This window comes from the organism of the source record quoted next, unplaced genomic scaffold (assembly GCF_019419815.1).
Source record: "Pyrus x bretschneideri cultivar Hongxiangsu unplaced genomic scaffold, Pyrus_bretschneideri_v1 Contig19, whole genome shotgun sequence".
NCBI classification, from domain to species: domain Eukaryota; kingdom Viridiplantae; phylum Streptophyta; class Magnoliopsida; order Rosales; family Rosaceae; genus Pyrus; species Pyrus x bretschneideri.
In genome coordinates, this window is record NW_025999490.1 from 3318356 (window position 1) to 3336412 (window position 18057).

General features: G+C 33.5%; 1 protein-coding gene across 1 annotated transcript; it reads left to right on the plus strand.

Moving 5' to 3' along the window:
- The first annotated feature begins 13117 nt into the window (after nt 1–13117).
- Nucleotides 13118–16505, plus strand: LOC103943488 (probable 2-oxoglutarate/Fe(II)-dependent dioxygenase). Its single transcript, XM_048582586.1, has 4 exons — nt 13118–13395; nt 13703–13945; nt 14164–14491; nt 16156–16505. The coding sequence occupies exons 1-4, from the start codon at nt 13118–13120 to the stop codon at nt 16399–16401; spliced, it is 1095 nt and encodes a 364-aa protein (XP_048438543.1). The 3' UTR covers nt 16402–16505.
- Nucleotides 16506–18057: the final 1552 nt, after the last annotated feature.

An 18057-nucleotide genomic window follows, 5' to 3' on the forward strand; every position in this document is an offset into this window, starting at 1 on the left:
AAAGTCAATTAACATGATGTTGGATATTGCACAAAAATACAATAAAGAAACTGAATATTGCAAGTTTGCAACGACGTCGATATTCATCTCTGGTTTTCCCAGGAGTTGTGGATTTGTTTTTTTAGCTCTTCATTCTTCTGTTTCTTCGAAAGAAGTTGACAACTTTGGCATCTCCCTTCGCACTGTGAAAAAATAAGGCCATGCAATATAAACTTGGACATATATAGATGCAACTACTATACAGGTACAAGTAATTAGTGCAGTATATATCTTCTCAGGGATAAATTTCTTATCAAATGTCTGACCTTGGGTTGTACAGAATCATGAGCTTGTAGACAGTTAATTTTCAGATTTATTTTCCTTGCAAGTTGAGTGTGTGATTTGCGTTGGTAGTGTGAATCCCACGTCGGAGATTTAAAGAAATTTGTATGTGCTTATAAGGAGTGCGTTATTTCTCCTATTGCCAATTAGTTTGAGGGTGAAACCTCTACTTCTTGTACATTATCAGATGTTATCCACGTGCGCTCACGTCACCCAATATGGTTGTGCACGTGTTAGGCTTAAATATGATAAAATATTATTCTTATATGTAACCTATAACATATAGTTTTTTTTATAAATAATAAGATAATCTACATTAAATTCATCTAAACTACAGAAAAGGAGATTCAAACATGGAACCTCAAATGCATAAGCGTATGCTCTTAAGTTGCCAATTAAGCTACAAGGCACGTGCAACCTACAACATATAATTCGCTTTTAAAATTGAAATGGTTGATGTGTGGGATTAAATTATTCTATCAACTTCAAAATTTCCCCAATTCCATGGTGCCACTTGTTTTTCTTATAAATAACACAAGACATGGAATGCATATTGCACAATTGGTGAGAAGTAAGATTAGGAATGCATATTGCACAATTGGTGAGAAGTAAGATTAAAATCATGTCAAAATCCGCGCCAGCAAATACATGCGCTACGACTACATGTAGGGGTGGTTCGGTATGGGATACCGAATTGAAAGTAGTATCTCCAATCCCAAACCGAAATCTTTTGGGACCGGAATTTGAAGACCAATCCCAAACCAAATTTTCGGGAATCCCAAATTTCAGGAATCCCGAAATATTTTCGGAATTTCGGGACAAATCGGGAATCCCAAATTAACATATGAAATTATGAATTATTCTTCAAATATATAATTTAAGAACACATTCATGAACTAGGAATGTTATTTCATTCACACTATCATTTAATCAAATATTGGCATGCTTGATTGTTTTTATCAGAGTCAAAATTCAAATTAATTAAACCCTTTTGGCAATCTATTGAGAGACAAAAGAATCAAACCTTCTGAAATCATCAACCATGACATCAGCAATAATAAAATCCAAATGAATATCAAACAGAACATGAAAAATATGCAAGGTGTAAGGCATTCCAGGTTGCAGAGCATGAATTAGAAACTACTAACATCAATTATAAAAGAATAATATATAATATATATGTATAAATATATATATATATATTAATTAATAATATATAATTTCGGTTTGGTATGGGATTCCCGGAATATTGAGAAGTCAATCCGAATCCCGTACCAAAATTTTGGGATCGGTTCAGAATAGCATCCTGAAAATTTCGGAAATTTCGGTTTGGAAAATTTTTGGTTTGGGATCGGAATTTTTTCGATTCGGTTTGGAATTTTCGGGAATTTTTTCCACCCTAGCTACATGCATCAATCCAGCACCAGCTCTCAGGCCGACCATGTCTGCAGTAGAGAGCATGCTTGAAGGACGGACACTTGTTTGTGAATCGGTCATGAACCCAAGTATTTACGGTGATGAACTGAAGTTAGCAGCCTTGAGAAACCCGCTTGATCTGATTGCACAGGGGAGTACAAGTGGAACTCAGAGCCTTGTTGGTTATGCACAGGGGAGTACAAGTGGAACTCTAAGAAGCGCATAACAAGGTACTCAAGCTCTTAGTTATGCGCTCAACTATGCAAATTCTCGTGTGATGATAAGTAGTACGTACACTTTTTAATATCAAAGCTTGAGCTAACTCTAAATGGTTTGCTACATTTGCTAAGTAGAAGTTCTATGTAACAAAGGAAGTGGAGAAAGAAAAAATACAGTAATTTTAAGTGATTCAAATTCAGTCCACTCATTACGTATATGATTGTTATGATCAAGCTGTCAATTTTCTACTTGACATGGTTTAAGTTGTAAGGAATTACAGCAGGGACGAAAGGTTGAATAATTTAAAGTTCGTTTTTCTCGCTCAAGATGCAACATGGATTGTTGGTTCTGCTACCACTACAACTTCAGATCTCTACAAAATTAGTCCTAGTTCTTGTTTAAGTTGCACTAAATTGTGGTTTATGATGCACGATTTATTATTTTTTTAACCATTACTAGTTCTATTCCGTAGTTGGTATTCGTAAATGTTTCTTTTTATGCATATTAGTCCAAAGATCTATTGCTAAACGCTACCTAACCACGTTTAGCAGAACCTATATTTTTTCGAGTCGTAAAACCGTTTTATAGACAAACGCAGGTTAGATGACCTTTTAGTAAAAAATTTACTACATTCTTTTATTCTTTTCTTTTTTTTTTTTTTTTTTGAAAAAAATTACTACATTCTTAACCTTATAACAAAAACACTTGTAACATACACAATGCTTATCAACAAAATGCTTTCTACGAATGCATTCCCTTTACGATAACCGATCTAAGCATAGCAATCCCCATAATTAGTAACCACGGCCACATTATAATTATAAACCAAGTTCTTTAACTACATTAATATACTATTAGGAATATTATTGGCACTATAAAAATCTCATTCTACACTATTTATTAGTGTAATTTTTTCAATTACAGAAAGTTTAGAGTGCAAATGAAATTTTGGAAATACAAAATGAGATTTTTGAAGTGCATATTGTTGTAGGCATAATTTACTGAACAATTATGGAGGCCATAGAGAGAGGGAGAAAATGCGGCATAGAGAGAGAAGAGAGATGTGTAATTGTGAGGTATGTTCTATTCCATCCCATTGTGTCTTTATTTATAGTAGTAGGGAAGGTTAAGTTCTTACCCTTTTAGGATTACAACTCTTAATAGGTTTCAACTCCTAATAGGAATCAACTCCTAATAGGAATATAAGAGATATTCCAAGATATACTAGGATTTACACCATCACATTGCTAATCTAATAGGATTGCAACACTCCCCTTTGAGTGTGTAAATACTAAAGTAAATGGCGCATCAGGTCTTCAGCGATGAAATAAGTACAATTGATGAAGTTGTTGGCACAATGAGCGAATGCGAGTCTCAAAACAACGGAAGAATGTATAAAAAGGTAAAACTCACAAAACCTTGCTCTGGTAAAACCTAAGGTGAGGGAAAACCCCATAGTCTAATGAGAAAAGTGAGAAGTTGCATTAAGTCAAACTTATAAATCTTTTGGACGCAAGTAAAAGAGCTCACAAGGGTATGATAAGCCCAGGATAGTTGCCTCGTTAAAACTTAGTTAAGTAGCAAAAACCCAGTAGGAAAAATGCTCCTAATCGTAAGGAAAAATAGTACATTAAGATCAAGTGAGTATACTTCTGGATACTCCCCCTGAGTTTAACATAACTTCCAAATGAGAACTACAAGTATTGCATATGATAGTTAAGCATACCAATTCTTCGAACAAGTTTCTAGAAGGTTGACTTTGGCAATGACATTGTGTAGAGGTCGGCAAGGTTATCTAGGATTGGCTTGCATAACTTCAATCTTCTGATGATTTGTTGATGTAGATGTAGATACAATATGTCTTGGTGTTGACTTTGTTGATGTATCATGGCTTGGTCGGGTTGATACATGCAGCATAGTCTTCATGGATCATCGTCATAACTCAACGATGGATGAAAACACAGCAAGTACTTCGAATATGCTCAACAAGAACTCCTAACCATGTCTCACTTGTGGCGTAGTGAAGTAAGGTGAGTCTTGGAACGATTCGAAGATTTTTCAACTAACCATTTGGAGATTTTGCCTTATGTGGGTTTGATAGGCAAGCATCATTCCGAGGATCAGGGGGGTTGGATCCGCTCGAGATGCGTTGGGATTTAATTTGCCCAAATTCGTAGTACCCTCATGGTACGTCTTTAATACCAATTCAGTAGTTGCGTGTAGGCGTGGTGCTGTATCTTTACCAAGATCAACAGTGAAAGAGATGTCTTGTCTAAATACAATAAGCTAAGTACAACAAAGTGCAAAGTTAAACTTAGATATGGAATTTCGGATTCCATAAACTCTTCGAGGGTCTCATTTGCATATAACGTATGGGATCATGGGTATACTCAAAGGTGACACCTTCAGGATGTAGTTCGACTAGTAGACTAAAATACCTTCAGAACAATGCTTTAACTTCAGGTCAAGGCATAAACGAGTTTTCCCAAGATCCTTCATCTCAAATTCCATCTTCACGTGCGAGGCAATTTTCTCAAGCTCTTCCAGAGTTTTTGTGAGATTTGTGTCAACAACATAAATTGTAACTCTAGCAATTCAGAAAAAAAACTTCATATTTTAACACGCAAAGGCATAATTTATCCCTGATTGATCAAATAATCACTTAGACGGGATACCACATCCGTCGGATTGTAAGTGAACGCCTCAAACAAGTTAAGAAGGTGTTTCGTGGTTTTGGAACTATTTGAACCAGTCCATGTAATTCTTCAAGAACTTACACTTAAATGTTCGTATTAATATCCCCATGGAGAAAACACTAACCACATTTCATAATGTCACTATCAATCACATGACGTTTTGAGAGAAACCTTGCGCCGTAAGGCATGCATCATATCGCACTATTTCATTCATCTCATAACATTTCCTTTCCCACTTGTAACATAATAGGGTTACCTTGGGTAGTGTAGGAACGACAAGTCCAAAACACACTTTGGTAAGGAATTTGACCTAGATTGTAATTTTAGTTGTCCAATCAGTTTTACGTTGTCGCTTAATCAATGGAACACGATTCGATATTGTCACTTTTCATTTATGTCGTTAGCTACCATATAAGTGAAAACAGCATCGATGGTAATCTCATTTCAATTCCATTTAGCTTATCCAAACTAGTATACTGGACTAAGAACTTCAAGTCTCGGGAGTAATCCGGATTAATCTCATGAGATGGAAATGATTTGAGACAACAATCAAGTATAGATTCATTGTTGTGTCATGTCTTCCTTTTCTAGAGAAATAAATCTTATAAACTAAGTGATCTATCATTTTCCAGGCCAAGACGAACTGATTGGCTATCCACTGGTGTATTGGACCGTCCAACAGGGGCGGCACACCCTCCAAAGGATGTTGACTCGACGTCCGTTAAGTACGTTTATCCTCGCAGGCATGATTGTAGCTGGTATATGTTCTCATCACTTCAACTAGATCAAACGAATGCGTCTGGGGCAACATTCTGAAAGCTAGAATTCATCGCACTTGCATATCACACTGGTGTGATACGGGAATTGAGATGAAACATAGTGGGCAACGTCCACTGCAAATTCGCACCGTTCTCCAGGAACGTTGACGTTCTTATCTCCTCCTGATGGTTAGAAGACTATCTCATTGAAGTGACAACCCGCAAATGAGTGGTAAAGAAATTGCGTGCAATGACTTGAAGAGAGCTAGTGTGAAGGAGAATCATAATCGACAAAGATTCACATCCTTGGGCCGTGAGGATCATGGCGGCCCAGCAAAGAATTGCTTGCTGCTGTCCTGAAAATGAAAGGCTCAGGCCAGGCTGCACGGGGCAGCCCATGCAAGTAAGCAAGCTGCAATTGCAGCAGGGAAGTGGGCCAAGGGGAAGCCCAACGATGCTGGCATCTTGGGATGAGATGCGGGCATAAAGCCCAGCATGAAAGACTCAGGCAATGTCCAATACAAGAGCAGCAAGCCCAAACAGAGGCTGCTGATGTAGGACTGAAGTCGTCCGTGTCACTGGCTCAAGCTGCAGGCTTGGCGCGGCTGGGAGCAGCGGCTCAATCGCAATTTTCCCCAAAATAATTTTCTTTCTTTTTTTATTTTTAATTTTTTTTATTGAATTTTAGGGTTTGGAAAAACCCAAAAGTGCTTATATTTTCTTTCAATTCTTGGACTCACAAATTCCCTGTAGCTATTTATAATTATGTATTGCATGAACAAGTATATATATTGACAAAAGATATGAACATATATATGATATATATATATATATATTGGAAGAAAAATATAAATGTAGAGGGTTCATGCAACATGGGGAATGTTTTCATGCTTCAAGGTCGTTTCAAATATCTTCCTTTATTTTAAGCATACCTGATTGGCAGAAGACAACAAAAGCCTTTGAATTTGTAGAAGATCCATCTCGGAAAGTTGAAATTGCATTTCCAATGCATTGTATCATGTTTAACATATAAAAATTAAATTGACTCAATAACATGTAGATCAATTTAATAAAAGAATTAATCATAATAAAAATAATAATTAAAATGTAATACTCTCCTGATGGAAAAATAAACTCTTTTTAGCGCAACATCAAGAACATGCTAAAAAAGTATTGTAGGCATAATTTACTGAACAATTTGGAGGCCATAAAGAGAGGGAAAGAGTGTGGCATAGAGAAAGAATAGAGATGTGTAATTGTGAGTGTGTTCTATTCCACCTCATTGTGTCTTTATTTATAGTAGTAGGGAAAGTTAATTTCTTACCATTTTCAGATTACAACTCTTAATAGGTAATCAACTCGTAATAGGAATATAAGAGATATTTCAATATATACTAGGATTTACACAAGCACATTCCTAATCTAATAAAACTGCAACACATATAACAATTTCCTATTATTAATATCCAATATAAAACCATGTGGGCCCCCATCATGTGTGCCTCGACAAGATATTTCTTTTTTTTAATTGTACTATTATATTCTTGAGCCATTCAACCAAGAGATTTTTCAAAGTATTTGAACATGAGATAGTATATCAAATGTCATTATACGAGTGGTGAGATAATACTAAAAATTTCACAACTTAAAAAATAAAAACTCCGTCCCTTTACATAATAACACGTATTATATCATTCGTATTTCAGACACAATAAAAATATTTTTCCATTCAACCATATCTTTTATCTTCAAGAGATGTAAATGAGTTGTGACTTTCAGCCATTCAACATCATCTGTCCCTTCAGATAGCTCAAAAGTTGAAAATTCTTCTAATTGAAAAATTAACTAGTCTTATTCAAAAGTTAAGCCATCCCAACTTGTGGTCGTCAATTAGTTCACAACCAACACGTGTTAAAAATAACTGAAATTCTAGACAGACTCTTTGGAAATAGAACTAGCTATAAATTTTCCGTCATTTTTTGTTTTTGACATAATTTAGTGTTAATATTATTAAATATTATGTCAAAAAAAAAAAGTGACTGAGTGTTTCACTTTGAGAGAGTTCAACTTTAAAAGAGTCTACTTAGCATTTCTCTAAAAATAAAAACAAATTTACATCTTAATGAAGATCACAAATTAAAACTAGTTAATGAGCAAAGGTCACGAGTTAAAGACTAGTTATGCTATAAATGCTAAGGAAATTTTCTCAAAAATGAGATTTTTTATGAACTTGCTGTTATCTTATTTTTATGGCACAATTCTCGTACCAACATTATAAAATAATATGTCAAAAAATGAAATAACAAAGTCCATAAAAAATTTTACTTTGAGATGATCTATTTAGTATTTCTCATAGTTATGATTGCTCGTCAACCTACTCGACTTAATGTCTCCATTATTATAACAAAAAAGTCATAAAAATAATAATTTTACTTCAAAACGCATACATTTTTCTCTTTATTTGTACTTGAACTTTTTCATCTAATAATAAGTTCTTTCTTTTAAACTAAGATGTTTCTACCATTTAATATTATGATTTAATGATATTTATTTTCACTTGTAAGTAAGAGGTATTAGGTTCGATTCTCACCATAAGAGAATTTGAATCATATTATTATTAGTCTATAGTAAGACTAAATACACCCCCTCTTTTTAATGTAAATAATATCATTAGTCCAAAAACATAAAACTAAAGTGGTCTTAGTACATGCAATCAACTATGCAAATTCTCTTGTGTAATGATAAGCAGTACATTCACTTTCCAATATCAAAAGCTTCAGCTTCGTACTTTTGATTACAACCTGGGTTGGAAGAATAAAAGCTCTTAATAAATTGAGCTAACTCTAAATGGTTTGCTAATTCGCTAAGTAGAAGCTCTATGTAACAAAGCAAGTGGAGAAAGAAAAATACAATAATTTTAAGTGATTTAAATTCAGTCCAATCATTGCTTATTTGATTGTCAGGATCAAGCTGTCAATTTTCCACTTGACATGGTTTAAGTTGTAAGGAATTACGACAGGGACAAAAGGTTGAATAATTCTAAGTTCTGTTTTTTAGGCTCGAGATGCAAATGGATTGGTGGTTCTGCTACCACTACGTCTTCAGACCTCTACAAAATTAGTCCTAGTTCTTGTTAAGGGACGCCAATTCTTGCTTTTGTATACATGGAATATTCATACAAAAAGTCTAGGAAGATGTGAACATTTAGATTAAGGTTACGGATTTTAATTGGGCAGACAATTAAGGTGCACTAAATTGTTGATTATGATACACGATTTATTATTTGTTTAACCATTACTAGTTCTATTCCGTAATTGGTATTCGTAAATGTTTCTTTTTATGCATGTTAGTCCAAAGATCTCTTGCTAAACGCTTTCTAACTACGTTTAGCAGAACATAAATTTTTTCAATTCGTAAAACTGTTTTATAGACAAACGCAGGCTAGATGACCCTTTTAAATGCACTTTCAAGTAATTTTTCACCAAGGACATGAAATTTTAATAAAAAATTTACTACATTCTCAAGTTTATAACAAAAACAATTGTAACATACACTACGCTTATTAACTAAAGTGCTTTCTACGAATGCATGCCCTTTACGATAACCGGTCTAAGCATAACATTCCCCATAATTAGTAGCCACAGCCACATCATAATTATAAACCAAGTTCTTTAACTACATTAATATACTATTACGAATGTTATTAGCATTATAAAATTTTCATTTATTAGCACTATAAAAATCTCATTCTACAATCTTCACAAGTGTCTTTTTTTTTTTTTCAATTATAAAAAGTTTAGAAAGCAAATGAGATTTTAGGAATGCAAAATGAGATTTTTGAAGTGTATATAACAATTCCCTACTATTAATATCTAATCAAAAACCATGTGGGACCCCATCATGTGTGCCTCGACAAGATTTTTCCTTTTTTTAATTCTGTTATTATATTCTAGAGCCATTCAACCAAGAGATTTTTCAAAGTATTTGAATACGGGGTAGTATATCTCATACGAGTGGTAAGATCATGTTAAGAAATGCACAATTTAAAAAATAAAAACTTCGTCTTCTTATATAATAACACGTAATGTATCATTCGTATACACGATGAAAATAATTTTCCATTCAATCATGTCTTTATCTTCAAGAGATGTGACTGAGTTGTGACTTTCAGCCATTCAACATCAGCTGTCTCTTCAGAAAGGTCAAAAATTGAAAATTCTTCTAATTGAAAATTTGAGTAGTCTTATTCAAAAGTTGAGCCAGCCCAATTTGTGGCCGTCAATTAGTTCACAACAAACATGTGTTAAAAATAAAAGAAATGGTAAAAAGACTTTTTGAAAGTAAGGGGGCGTTTGTTTGCCCTCACTAAGTTGGACTAGACTAGACTGGACTAGCTATTAGTCCAATACTGTGTTTGTTCCATGCTGGGACTAACATTAATGAGACTAAAGGGGACTAGCATAGACAAAACCCTTCACTAAGAGGTTTTAGCGAGACCCCCCAATAACCATGGGACTAGCTAAGACTATCCTCTCTTTCTCGTCCTCGTCATGCTCAACGACCACTCTCGACAGACTCCTCGTCATCTCCGGTCACCTAGATCAATCATTAACTTTTCGACTCTCTTTCAGATCTATTTTACAACCAACTTTCATATAAAATATATCAAATTGAAGCTGAGAGTGACAAGATTACGATTTTACCTGAATCGAGGCCAAAATGTGGTCGAATGTGGTTGGAAAATGGCCTGGAAGTCTCGGCCTGTTTGGGCTTTTTCAAATCCATGACAGATTCGAGCATTCAAAGCTAAGATCTTGGTCCAGGGATGGTGATGAATTTTTTTGGCGGTGCTAACTTCATCCAATTTAATGAGGAAATGGTAGGAAAAAATGAAGAAAAAGATAAGATTATAATAAAATATTAATAATTTATATATTAAATAATATAATATTATAATTTGTTATTATCCAGCTTCTTAGTCCAATACTGCACCAAACGCTTCACTAAGTTAGTCCAGTTTAGTCTAGTCTAAGCCAGTCCAGCTTAGTTCTTGAAGCTAATCCAGTCCGAGATAGTCCGGCGCAACAAACGCTCCCTAAATTCTTTATAAATTTTACGTTATTTTATATTTTTGCACAATTTTAATGTTAATATAATAAAATAATATGCCAAAAAAAAAAAAAAAGATAAAGGAAAGTTCCCCTAAAATGATAATTAAGCACGTTTTTTTTAGTACATAAAAGGTCAAGTCAGATTCCAGGTATCAATTTTAATATAATAAAATAATATGCCAAAAAAAAAAAAAGATAAAGGAAAGTTCCACTAAAATGATAATTAAGCACGTTTTTTTTAGTACATAAAAGGTCAAGTCAGATTCCAGGTATCAATTTATACCCAAGAAAAATTGATAATTAAGCACGTTTTTTTTAGTACGTGAAAGGTCGTCGGATTACAGGTATCAATTTATAGCCAAGAAAAATTGATAATTAAGCACTTTTTTTAGTATCGTCAGATTACAGGTATCAATTTATAGCCAAGAAAATTGATAATTAAGCACTTTTTTTAGTACATGAAAGGTCGTCAGATTACAGGTATCAATTTATACCCCAAAAAAAAAAAGGGATAATTAAGCACGTTTTTTTTAGTACGTAAAAGGTTAAGTCAGATTACAGGTATCAATTTCGACAAAAAAAAAATAAAATGAAGGCAGATTGTTTACCCTTCTATTTGGATGTCTTTTTCATTTTCTTCTATTTTGTGCAATCACGGTTAAGCCATGTCAATATTTTATATTAATTTTTTTATAAAGATAATAAGACAAAAAATAATAGGAATATAAAATATTGACATGTCTTAACCATAATCGTACAAATAGAAAAAAATGGAAAGAGCACCTAACAGGAGGACAAACAATCTGCCTCCAAAAAAGATTTCAGCTATCAATTTATACCAAAAAAAAAATTGATAATTAAGCACCCTTTTTTTAGTACGTAAAAGGTCAAGTCAGATAATTAAGCATGTTTTTGTTCTATAAGGATTAAATAATTCATTCCGTAAGTAGCAAGCTGTTAAAATGACATCCATTGGGCACCTATTACGCAACCTTGCATTGTTTAAAAAGACAACAAAATTGTGGGGTTGTTTACTATAGAAAATTAGATTGTCATCTCTTAATGATAGTGTTACTTTTATTGAACTCTGATATTTGGTGAAATATTAATTTACCATAAAAAAATTGAGCATCTCCCTTTACGCAACAACAAAGAAAAACTTACATGACATAGGTATCAGAGTAGTATTATGTGTCAGTTAAACGATGATATGTAGAAAAAAATTACATGTATTATTACATCATGTGCAATGCTAAGGAGTTTGAACTTGTAGACCCAATTTTGTAAACTAACTGACATAAGAATTAATAATTGGATTATTTTTTAAATATTGATTAATGTACTTATTTTTTATTAGTAATAGTTTACAAATTTAGTTTATAGAGATGACAGTGTAATCGTGTGGGTTAAATTCTTATAGGGGACAAGGACATGCATTCACCTAATTATTTTTTCGAGAGGGTAATGTTTAATTAGTTGTGGGAAAGTAGGTAGGAGAGAAATAAATACGTGTACATAAGTATATTACTATAAGTACATTGTATATATGCACTTACGTACCTACATAAATCCAAAATCAGAAGATCTTAATTACATTTGGATTATTTTTTTATAAATAAAGTAAATTTGGGTTTGCATCCTTTCATACAATATGGCTTCTTCTTCTTCTTTTTTTTTTTTTTCACCAAGCCTGAGCGTAATTTTCCCTTTCCACCCGGTCCAAATTCCAAAATAAGAAAATGGAATATGTTTGAATTTCTAAGAAATACAAATTCTCATTGAACTTAGACATATACAATTATCTAACTTGATGTTCACAGCATAAACCATTTGATTTTTTCCTTAGCGTTTTAATTATCAACATATATTGCAAAGAGATAAGGGAGCCAAGATATATTGATTGAAACATTACGCTAATTTAGTCAAGAGTCATCTATATAGTTAATGCATATAATAGATTGTTTGTACATATTATAAATTAAATGGGCTCAAGCCTGCAACATGCATCTGGGAAGAGATTATCAATCACTGTTCAATCTATCAGCTGCCACCTTAAAGGATTGTAACAGATATGCAGGCAACATATATGGGATGTTTCTTTTCAGGTTAATTTTTATAGCTACCATAAATGATGTAGACACCGATTCATCTCCAATTGACTATAAGTCATCGGTTCGATCTATTTACTCATCGAAAAACTAGCAAATGTATATATGTTTTCTGACCAACAGAGAGATAATAAATTTGAATTTGAGACTCCTTGTATCACAAAATTAAGAGCTAGTTATTAGTTACTTTTCCAAATTGGTAAAATCTCCAACGAAAAGTTACCTTCAGGTATTAGTAGTAAAATAACGACATGCATGTAAGGCGTAAATTAACGACGTCGTTCTTCGCCGAAAAACTCCCAATGATTTGGACCAAGTAAAGGGGACAACACTTTAATTACACAACTATGCCCTAGTTTTTTAATAATTTGATATCAAGAGTTTTTCTCTCTCAATATTTGCAGTTTTTGCCCATTCGTTTTAGCCTATATAAACACCCATAACTTTGTGGTGTGTATACACTTGAGCTCATTAATAAGAAATAAGAAATGGCATCACTATCGCAGCTCCCAGCAGGCTCTGAAAGCTCTAATTCGCTATTAAGCGTCATAGAGACCGCCAAAGAGCCCTTAACTTCAGTCCCACAATGTTACGTTCGTTTGGAACAAGAACCAACTCCATCTGAACTCTCTGATGATAATAAGGGCACCTTCCGTTCTATCCCTACCATCGACATGACGAAATTAGTTAAGGGAGAAACCTCAGACTTTGCAAATCAACTGGGGAAACTGCACTCAGCTTGCAAAGACTGGGGCATTTTTCAGGTCTAATATTGATCTTTCAAATTTCTTGGACTTAAATACTTTTTCTTAACATAGACACTAGCTAGTACTCCACTTAAATATTATATATCTCCTCATCAAGACAAGTTATAGTAGATTCACATGAATTTAATATCCGATGAACTAATAAATTGGAATTAAGATTTCATAGTTAAGCATAGCTAGTTTTATAGGGCTTTAATTTTTTTCTTCCTATTTCTAATTTCTAGATTAATTTTTGTTATTGTGTAAACGAATTTTAATTTATTATATATATGTCTACATAACTTATCAAACTAAAGTTGGAGAAAACTCAAACCATGGAGTTAACCCGATGCTGTTAGAGAATCTGAAACATGAGATTGAAGTATTCTTTAAGCTTCCCTTGGAAGAGAAAATGAAATATGCAATAAGGTCAGGTGATGTTGAAGGCTATGGAAACATAGCCAATGCCAAAGACCAAAAGATTGACTGGGGTGATAGGTTATTTATGATAACCAACCCTATTCATCGAAGAAAGCCGTACCTCTTCGCAGAGCTCCCTTCATCCATCAGGTCCTCTCTTTGATAAATCTTTAAGCGCCCAATTTGATAACCATTTCAATTTTTTATTTTTGAAAACAAAATGAAACAAAAGCTCAAAACTTAAATGAAAATGATTATGAAATGGCCCCTAAACTTGTATACAATTGTTCTCTTACGCATTCAAACACGCATGCACCCCGTTTTTCAAATTTTTTATTAAATTGACATGTTTTCTTGGTATATACTAGGAATACCTTGGAGTCATACTTTGTGGAATTGGACCAACTTGCCATGAGACTTCTTGGGTTTATGGTGAAAGCTCTGAAGACAGAGATGAGAGAGATAGAGGAGTTGTTCGATAAAGACGGGATGCAATCAGTGAGGATGACATACTATCCTCCATGTCCACAACCAGAGCTGGTTATAGGGATCTCACCTCACTCAGATGTATCTGGGATCACCATCCTCAACCAGCTTAATGGAGTTGGCGGTCTCCAAATTAAAAAGGACGGGGCTTGGATGCCTGTCAACATCCAAAAAGATGCCTTTGTAGTGAATGTCGGGGACATCTTTGAGGTTTGTCTTGTATATACTTCTTTCCTCGCACTTCTTTTCTAGGCTATATATTCGACCACAAAGTAGAAATAAAAAAAAAAGATAATAAACGAAAGAGAAAAAGACTACTAAGACCATCTTTAACCCTTGAGTTAAAATCTAAAATTTTTAGTCCATAAAATATAGGTTTTAATCCAGAAAAAATTTATGTTTTAATCTAGAAATAACTTTTTTGCTCCAATCCTTCTGAGTTAAAATTTTAGCTCCAAATTATTAAATAATGAATTTAGGCTAAGTTTTTTTTAAAAGAAAAAAAAAATTATGTAGACTATCCTAATTTAATTTTATGAACATTTTAACCTAAAAATATTTATATTTTGATAAATATTGAAAAATCACTAACCGACACCATGAAACTCGTGAAACACTATGAAAAAATATGAAACACATAAAAGATTTTTTTTTAAATTATTTTAGCTGTTGGATTTAAATTTGGACCTTTAGATTTTTTTTTATTTACTATTGGATTTCATCAAATTAGATCTTAACCATTGGATTTAATGAATTTATAAGTATAAAACTAAAAAAAAATGTACATATATGGTGGGCCAGCCCCACTAATTATGGGTGGAATATCCTAGGCTAAATTTGGCCTAGAAATGAGTTTTGAGTTTTAACTCATATTTGCTCAAAGGTTGGAGCAAGTTGAGGTAAGTTTAGAACCTAAAATTTAAGTTTTACTCCCAAGCTTTGGAGTAGGTCTAAGGTTAGCAAACGTCGGATTTCGAATCTCTATATATGAGTGTGTGGGAATATTTGAAACGAAATTGTTCAGTACTATACAAGCACTAGGTGCGGACAATTATTAACTGTTGCATTTGATTTTAATGATCTAACTGAATAAAGAAAGATTGTTACACTAAATTTAGCGGTAAAATATGTAACGTTAAATATATAAGTAATAAACAACATTGGTGAAATTGAGGCATAAATTAGATAAGCTGCAGCAAAAGACGTGAGCGCGGGCAGAAAGAAAATTTGAGATTTGCATGATGCATGATGCATGAGTACTCCACACACTCACGTTAGCAACAGGCAATACTCCTTAAAATGAAACGGTGCGTACTTGCTTTATCAATATTATTGGATTGGGCTGTAGAATGAACACACCAGGCTGTGGAAAATTGGTTAATGTAAAGAAGAATGAACGAACAACGCAGCGGAAAATTAGTGTAGTGTTAAGAAAAATATTATGGAGATCATGTTTTTAGATCATATTTTGTGGATCACATAATGTGATGGTTGACAGTTGGATTCCTTCTTCCACATCATGTAATCTACAAAATATAATTTAAGAGATGATATTTCTAGTATCACTCCACTGTTAATGAGTTGAGGCTATTGAGTTCAATCATTTAACAATAAAATAAAAACTTGAATCTATCATATTAGGACAATACTTGGCTTCACGACTTAAGTCCATGTTCTTTCAATGACACTGAGTAATTGTTTCATATCGTCACTGGAGAAGGAATGACTTCTTATGTGTAAAAAGTCAAATCGTTGTACCCGTGCTATTAATTCATTTATGTTATTATATGTGTATTCATATGGTAATACTATACCTTAGATCATGGCATATATGGGGACACCAATATTAAGGAAAATTTATATTACATTTGCAGATGCTGAGCAACGGAGTTTACAAAAGCGTTGAACACAGGGTAATGGTGAATTCAGAGAAAGAAAGGGTGTCGGTTGCGATGTTCTTCAACCCTAAATTTGAGGCGGAGATTGGGCCACTCAGAAGCTTGGTAACCCCAGAAAACCCACCACTGTTCCAAAGGGTTGGGATGGAAAAGTACATCAACGATTTCATCTCCCGCCGTAGGCTTGATGGAAAATCGTACTTGGAGCAAATGAAAATCTAAAATGCTTGATTAATGACTGATCGATCACTTATTTAATCAATGAGTCATTAATCAAGATATATAGTACTATATGGTGTGACAATAATTAATGTTGTGCATATATATATGCACATATGCTTTTCCAAATATGTGGATTCTGGAAACTGGGAATGAATCATTCTGCTATGAAATAAGGCGCTCTTTGTACAGCAAGCAAGCCAGCTTCTATTTGGTATGTTGTGTATCCTATATAGTAAAAGTGAGAAAGGAAATAAAATGTGTGGTTGTTCTAATAAAGTGATGATTATTGTGTTATATATCGTTTTATATCTTATAAAAATCCCTGATTTAAGTTTTATTTATACACAGTTATGTCTTACAAAACGAAATAATTCTTGAAGAAGTGAAGTTTTTGAATTCCAACTTGACATGAGTCACGTTTTTTATCAAGTTAGGATGAGTTTGGTACAATTTCATAAGCGTGTTGTTAGTTTGTTATTCTCACCTGCATAATTTCCCACCCACCTGTAAATAAAAATATTAATATCAATTCATGCTATCCCCTTTTGTGATAAAATAGTTAAGTGTGACAATACTAATATGGTTATGAATGGGCCAGTGACCCATTTCTCTGAATATATGACACATAGAATGAATTCTAAAAACGTAAGTAAAAATAAATAGAAATACTAGCACCGTATCAAACATGAAGAAATTTCAAACCCAGGTGTCCAGAAAACACTCATTGAACACATTGGCAAGATAGGATATAGTTCACGCACACATTGAATTAAAGTCAATTAACATGATGTTGGATATTGCACAAAAATACAATCAAGAAACTGAATATTGCAAGTTTGCAACGACGTCGAATATTCATCTCAGGTTTTCCCAGGAGTTGTGAATTTGTTTTTTTAGCTCCTTTATTCCTCTGTTTCTTCGAAAGAAGTTGACAACTTTGGCATCTCCCTTTGCACTGTGAGAAAATAAGGGCATGCAATATAAACTTGGACATATATATATGCAACTACTATACAGGTACAAGTAAGTGCAGTATATATCTTCTCAGGGATAAATTTCTTATCAAATGTCTGAACTTGGGTTGTACAGAATCATAAGCTTGCAGACAGTTAATTTTCAGATTTATTTTCCTTGCAAGTTGAGTGTGTGATTTGCGTTGGTAGTGTGAATCCCATGTCGGAGATTTAAAGAAATTTGCATGTGCATATAGGGGGTGGGTTATTTCTCCTATTGCCAATTAGTTTGAGGGTGAAACCTCTACTTCTCGTACATTATCAGATGTTATCCACGTGCTCTCACGTCACCCAATATGGTTGTGCACGTGTTAGGCTTAAATATGACAAAATATTATTCTTATACGTAACCTATAACATATAATTTTTTTTTATTTTTATATAAAAGATAAGATAATCTACATTAAATTCATCTAAACTATAGAGAGAGATTCAAACATGGAACCTCAAATGCATAATCGTATGCTCTTAAGTTACCAATTGAGCTACAAGGCACGTGCAACCTACAGCATATAATTCACTTTTAAAATTGAAATGGTTGATGTGCGGGATTAAACTATTCTATCAACTTCAAAATTGCCCCAATTCCATGATGCCACTTGTTTTTCTTATAAATAACACAAGACATGGAATGCATATTGCA

Coding starts and splice junctions, on each gene's coding strand:
- LOC103943488 (XM_048582586.1), top strand. CDS start 13,118: ATGGCATCACTATCGCAGCTCCCAGCAGGCTCTGAAAGCTCTAATTCG. Junction 13,946..14,163: donor GAGCTCCCTTCATCCATCAG/GTCCTCTCTTTG, acceptor GGTATATACTAG/GAATACCTTGGAGTCATACT. Junction 14,492..16,155: donor ATGTCGGGGACATCTTTGAG/GTTTGTCTTGTA, acceptor TTACATTTGCAG/ATGCTGAGCAACGGAGTTTA.